Source organism: Nansenia antarctica (assembly GCF_963989245.1).
Source record: "Nansenia antarctica genome assembly, chromosome: 2".
NCBI classification, from domain to species: Eukaryota; Metazoa; Chordata; class Actinopteri; order Argentiniformes; family Microstomatidae; genus Nansenia; species Nansenia antarctica.
In genome coordinates, this window is record NC_137675.1 from 64,819,461 (window position 1) to 64,826,631 (window position 7,171).

Below are 7,171 nucleotides of genomic sequence, written 5' to 3' on the forward strand. Positions count from 1 at the left end.
TATTTCAAAACAAGGCTTCCCTTTAACTCCCCGAGGGCTACGACTATTACCAAGTCTATCGTACTACAGGTATTACTGAAATAAACAGCGCCTCTCTCTTTGCCGCTCTGCTCACCTTCGTGATGCTGTATCAGACTAGGCTATAACCCTGTGCATCACCCAGGTCACAGGCCCAAATCAACCACAGCGTCATATTAGCCCGAAATAATCATAAATAAGCATTACCTTTAGCAGAACTTCTTCTTTGTGTGTCTGGAGTCTTTGCCTTGTTTAATTTCGCTTGGCAGAGCCACTCAGTTCATTTTGATTTCTTTGTTGATAGTTGATACTTATTGTGTTGATAGTTTGTTGCTAGTTTGGTTGATAGTTCATCGCGCACTTGTCCGTGACGGGGGGGTGGGGGGCTGGGATGGCACTTACACCGAACTCGCAATTATTTTTCTTTTTATACATGATAGCCTACATATAACTGTTAGTTTTGTACCTGTGTGGATGTCTTCCAGTAAATATAACCTATATTTTAAAAATGTGCCTAAAATATTTTAAAGGTCTCTTCATTATCCGAATAATTTGGTGCCCCCCCATTGGCTGGTGCCCCAGGGTGCTCACCCGATGCAATATATGGGTAATCTGGGCTTGGTTAACATATGACTGGGCTTGGTTAACATATGACTGGTCATGTGCCTTCCAAATCTAGACCTGTGTCGACTTACAATCCTGGTGTGAATATGAACAGTCATACATGGGCATTTGCATGCATTACATGTGCATGGATGTTCATCACACATTGGTGACATTCATGTCTGAAGCTATTCCTCCAGCTTGTGAAGGCACATGGCTATACTCGCAGTCAGGGGCGAGGATAATGGCAGGCTTCTGTGGATAAGCATGAGCCGGGGGCAATGGCTTCTTCTTCTCTCTGTTCCTCTGTCTGTCCAGGTAGTAGAAGGACCCCATAAGGAAGAGGCCGGACGAGGAAACGGTCACACTGCAGGCGTAAAAGATATAGGAGTACTGGCCTGTGCTGTCCACCAACATGCCTGAGAAAGATGACAACAAGAAGCACACCATTAAGAAACAGTGACACTGTGAAGAAAAGTACACTGTCATGCTATAATGACTCAAGATCGGCTGTCTATGTGGAGAAGAGTGCTGTCATGACATACACGTTCAGGTAGGATTCTAGACCAGAGGAAAATTTGTTCCACTGCTACATGTACGGTTGCCACGACCACCGCCGACAGGCATGACATTTGAGTTACCATGGTGCTGGAAACCAGAGACGCCCTCCTTAGGTGCTCAGCATGCTGCTCCCTACCCAGAGCCCCTCCCCTCGGTCTGTGGCTTGTTCTTTGGACCAACCGGACAAGCCTCCCCAGTCAGCCCACCTCAGCCCACCTCAGCCCACTCCAGCCCACCTCAGCCCACCCCAGCCCACCTCAGCCCACTCCAGCTCACCCCAGCCGCCTCTTAACCCATGGGGACCAGAGCACATGACCCTTAAATTTCCTGCTCCAGTGACGTGGGCATGCAGAACATTCCATTACCCTGTGACACATTCATCCTTCCTCACGTGACATACACAAAGAGTTGACATTGTGCATGGGGCTTGACTTAAAGCTGAGGAACTAATCAACTCTACTATATACAGAAAAGGCATAAAGGTGAATCATTTGAATGTAAGGAAATAGATACACTCGCAATTCAAAGACATGTGCAGTGCATTAGTTCTGACACACACACACACACACTTTTATCTTCCCTATCTGTCTGTCTTTTTTTTCCCGACAGCAATATTCAGACTAGAGACTTGATTGATGTCATTGATTCAAGGTGAGGGCATGGATCATTGATTCAAGGTGAGGGCATGGATCATTGATTCAAGGTGAGGGCATGGATCATTGATTCAAGGTGAGGGCATGGATCATTGATTCAAGGTGAGGACATGGATCTAAAGTGTGACTAGTACTACCATCAACAGTACACAGACATGGGTGGTGAGTGTGGAGTACAGTACCTGCGAGGGGAGGTCCAATCAGCAGGGTGACACTCTCCAGCATGCTGATGAGTCCCAGGGCGGAGGGGAAGCGGCTCATTTCCACAGTGTCCATCAGCACGGTGAACAGCAGTGAGCCAATAACACTCATGGACAGGCCGAAGATCACCACGTACGTCAGCAGCACAGGGAAGGTGGCCGCCACCCCGCAGATAGAGCTACTCAGCCCGTTCACCAGCAGGGCGGCCGAAAACACGTACACGAAACAACCACTGCCCCGGAACCTCGGCAGGCCAAAGAGCAGGGCCGCCACAGGCCGCACGGCGATGTTCACCAGGCCCAGGATGGCCATAAGCAGGGCGGCGCGGTCCTGCTCCATGCCATGGTGGGTGGCATAGGGCACCAGATACACCAGCGGCACCACAAACCCCAACATCATCCATGTCACCCCCAGGGCGAAGGCACGGTAGCGGGAGTTGCTGACCAGGAGGTCAAAGGCCATGTGTCTCCGCAGGAACGTCACAAGGTCAATGAGCGCAGTCCTCAGGCGAACCTTCAGCCCCTCTTTTTCCTGCTGTAGATGCAGGATATTTGGTTTGCTTGAACCTTGGCCCTGTGAGTGTTTGAGTTTGTTTGGTCCTCCCGTGGGTCTCAAAGGCCTCATCACTGCCCCACACACACAGCAGTTGAGCAGCACTCCTCCCAAAATCAGGAAGCTCCCGCGCCAGCCAAACTGGCTGAGCAGATAGTTGGCAAGCAGGGGTAAGATGCTTAACCCCAGAGCTGTTCCAGTAGAAGACAATGCGTTGGCAAAGGCACGACGGCGCACAAAGTAATGGCCCATCATGGTCACTGAGGGCTGGAAGGATAGACAGAAACCCAACCCTGTGGAAAAATGGCATAATCACTGGACCCACTTTAAAGGACAAAGGACACTTCAGAATGATTCAAAAACTGCAGGAAGGATGCCTGCCATAACAGGATGCCCACTGATCTACAGTAGGTGACCTCTGACCTGTGATGATGCCAGTGAGGTACAGCTCAGTGATGGTCCTGGCAAGGGCACTGACAGCCATTCCCAGTCCACTCAGGACCCCGCCCACCATAACTGTTGCTCGGCAACCAAATCGCTCCACAAGCACACTACATAGTGGACCTACAGAGACAGGGGAAATACGTTTCAAACATATTCAAACACAGAGCCACAGCCCACACTCACTCACACAAAAAAACACGGTCAAACAATGGACTTATTAGCATGACAGATCAGCCTTATTTGCATCAGGCATTATGGCAGAACAATAGTCCAAAAAGGACACAATTAATGTCCCATCTAATGGAGTCTCAGTAACACAGCTGAAACCACTGATAATTGTCTGTGTGCAGGCGTTTTACTCTTGCCAAAATACTTTGAATTAGAATGATCGCAATAATTTTCCAGCTCTACTATCCAGGACCAAAGCTAGATGGAGATCAGCCTAATTGAGTAGAATGAACATGAAAGTCCTGAAGCTCTCAGCTCTTTGATGTGAAGATAATACATTCTTTGAGCCATATTGCAGCTCTTTGCCATGATTAGGTCTACTAGAGTCATGTGTTCTGAACTCTACTCTGGGTGAACCCTTTTGTATCTCTCCCTAAATCTCCTCACAGCCCTCCAGCACCAACCAGCCTCTCCCACTGGGAAGATATGTGTCCCACAGTCCACTGATAGAATCTTACACTGAAGTGATATTTTCCTACATGAATTGAATAGTGTTCTCCCTGATGACTTACTGGAAAACAGTATTTCAGTTGAACAAATATTTAATCTGTGATAGCAACAGGGCTGAATCCTAAGGCAGATCTCTAGTCTCTCGGACCAGAATAAATTTATAAATTAATGATAGTTTTTGGACAATCATGCTAGTGTCCTCTTGGCTTTGGCCCTCTCAGCATAAAGAGAAGAAATAGGCGGACGAAAGATAAATAAACTCCACCGCACGAGAACAATGGACTCCTGGCTGTGTCTAGCCTTGAGCTATGGCTCAGCAATAACAACCAACGCCTGACTCACCACTGTCTGTTGGATCCTGGGACAATTCTCATGTGCGGCAAAGAAAGCAACATGTGGTTTTTACAGAACTCTTCACATCACATCCCACCCCTTACTGTAAACACTGCCTGCTAAAAAATGATCCCTTCACCCTTATCTATATGTTTACATTTACATTCTAACCATTTAACAGACGCTTTTATTCAAAGCTCAAGGGCACACTAGTAGTGCTGTGTTTGTGTGTGTGTGTGTGTGTGTGTGTGTGTGTGTGTGTGTGTGTGTGTGTGTGTGTGTGTGTGTGTGTGTGTGTGTGTGTGTGTGTGCGTGCGTGCGTGCGTGCGTGAGTGTGTGCGTGCGTGTGTGTGCGCGTGTGCTTGTGTGTGTGTGACCTAGAGAGAGAGATATCTGATGCACTGAGCACTCAAACAAACACTCAGTTTGAGTTCAGTCAACCTGAGGTGAAGCAACAAAAAATAACCACATATTATTATTATCATTATTATTATTTCATCTCATCATACTCTATTAGAGGCAACAAAGGACAAAAGCTAAAGTTGACTCTATAATTAAAGTGTATCCTTACCACCAGCATGCAGCACAGCAGTCATAATGGCTGGCACCCAGGACGTCTCTGTGTTACTGCTTTTAAACTCGGCCTGCAAGTCTTTGTAGAAGATGCCAATGCAGGAGGGGAAGGCCAGCGTTAGTGCCAGGACCAGGATAGTGGCCACCAGTACCACCCAGCCCCAGCCTCCATCAGGTGCCACCTGTTGGCCATGCCCAGACAGCCCACCCTCCTGCCCTCCTGCAGTGTCATGGTGGGCAGGGGGTTGGAACACTTTCTCCTCCTGTTCCTCCTGGTCCTCTGAGTCACTGTCAGTGTTCCTCATTGTCCTGAGGTTTGCCCCTGGTCCAGCTGGACTCTGAGAGGACCATGTCTCTGCATCCGTTGGCTCATCCCGGGCTGCCTCCCCAGCTCTGCTGCCACTCCTGGGGAGGCTTGGGTCCCCTTCACTGTGCCTGGACCTCTGGGACACCTGGTGACCTTCCACTCCCTCAGTCATGTTGCCTGGCTGTATGTGAGGCCTCTGTTACTCCAGCGTCCTGTGTTGAACAGTAGAGGGTTGGATAAGTGGGTGATGTACACTAGTTAATCACACTTGGCCTGCATTACAAACATATGTACAGTATAGTATACACAGTCTCTGGGTTTACATCACCCTGTTGGACTTTGTTCCTCTAAATTAAATATCAGTGGATCGATGATACAGCCTGTTTGTAATGCAAGTAATAATGCTAATGTCTGTCATTTCAAAATCAGATTGAGATATAGCTACATGTGTGGTATACACTGTATACCACACACTTAGCTATATCTCAATCTGATCTTGAAATGACAGACATAATAATACAGTAATAATCTTCACATCAAAAGAGCTGAGAGCTTCATTATTGGTATAATACAGTAATAATGTGGTATACACTGTATAACACACACTTAGCTATATCTCAATCTGATCTTGAAATGACAGACATTAGCATTATTACTGTATTATTATGGACAGACAAAAAAAGATTGTAAAAGGGTTCACTTGATTAATGGGGGTTTCCCCTTGTAGGAATTTTACCCTTGTAAAGTTTTTGCAGTTCCAAAAGTGTTCAGTCAAGTAACAAGTGTTTTGTCCAAGCAAAATAGTATTGTAAGATACACTGAGTATATATGATGCTCAAATACAAACATGTTTGAGAGACACACATACAAGAGACCCCAGAGGTGTGGGGACCTGAAAGTGGGAGTGGTTAATAGTCTTCCTGTCCATCATTCAAGTGGCAGATAGCAGTTTCAGAGATGACGTTATTCATTCTTTCCGTGGTGACTAGACAGACCTGTTTGATTAGCATTATCATTGATCAAATCTCCTTACACGATCGACGATCAATCGTAAAAAACGAGGACTGCATCTGTACCAATTAAGCACGACTATCAACAACTCGCAACTCAAATATCAAATGATAAATCGCTATTGTAGCCATAAACAATGTCAATAGTTTACCTGCATACATTGTATTTAAAGAAACCATGTGAGAGGGACTTAAGTGGACATCCCGGTGTCGGTCATGAAGTACATTCTAGCCTAAAAGAAGTTCATGTTGTTTTACTAAAACTTTTATCTCACACACAACCCCGTTACTTTTTTAGCCAATGAGCCGCCACTAAGTAAAACCTCGTATCATTAGATTTCTTCTCTGACTTTGCATCCCTATAAGATGCCAATAAAATGTGTAAGATTAAAGATAACAAAATAAAACTTTTTTTGAAATTACCCTTATTCGCGTAGCATCATCAATGATTTCCCCATATTCCATGGAGTGAGATATCTGACATGTCTCAAGTCGCGCGCCGCACCATGCAGGATCTGGATTTGATTCTCCTAGTCAGCGTTGCGTCAGCCCTGCCCCTCTCAGATTCAAAAACGCTGTCCCATCAAATACTGAATTCATGGGCGGATTCAAATCCTCTCTTGTTCTCAACTTGCACTACCCTCGAACTGGCAGAGAGCCACGCACGGTCGTGAACAAAACACCGGCAGGATCTGGCACAGAATATACAACCTGGTAGCCTACAGGCAAGAGATAATCCCCAGTGCCATTCATATAATCCCCCAAGGCTCGCATTCATTCTCTAAAGGACTTCATAATTAATCATTTACAATATTATAGAACGCGTTACATTCTCATGGGGTCTGGTGCCGATTGCATGGGAGCCGTTTCATTTTATTTATTTTGGACAATTTCATCCTCTAGAGCTCCTGTGCGCATATTTGTCTCCATGGGAACAGCCCCACAGGGTGGCAGCTGCATACCCAACAGGATGTCTGACCGCAATAAATCCAGGATAATTTAACAAAACAATCATTAACAGAATTTGGAAACGAACATATTAGAAAACGAATTACAACTTATAATGCAGATATGCAGAGCAGACCACAGTAGGCTACAGTAGGCTAACTGTCCTCTACAAATGATTGTCCACAGTTTTCAGCTAAATATAGCCTAAAAAACTAAAACACATAGGTTGACATTGGTGGGCTATAATGATGTGATACAGTGTACATACCAAGTTATACAGCTCCCTGTTA

At 46.0% G+C, this 7,171-nt stretch overlaps 1 protein-coding gene across 1 annotated transcript; it reads right to left on the minus strand.

Annotated features, from left to right (window-relative positions):
- Positions 1 to 780: 780 nt before the first annotated feature.
- Positions 781 to 5,095, minus strand: slc16a5b (solute carrier family 16 member 5b; the record flags this gene model as incomplete). Its single annotated transcript, XM_080523271.1, has 4 exons — positions 781 to 1,040; positions 2,018 to 2,881; positions 3,012 to 3,152; positions 4,615 to 5,095. 4 exons carry the CDS (start codon positions 5,093 to 5,095, stop codon positions 781 to 783), a joined length of 1,746 nt encoding a protein of 581 aa, XP_080379397.1.
- Between the last annotated feature and the right edge of the window lie 2,076 nt (positions 5,096 to 7,171).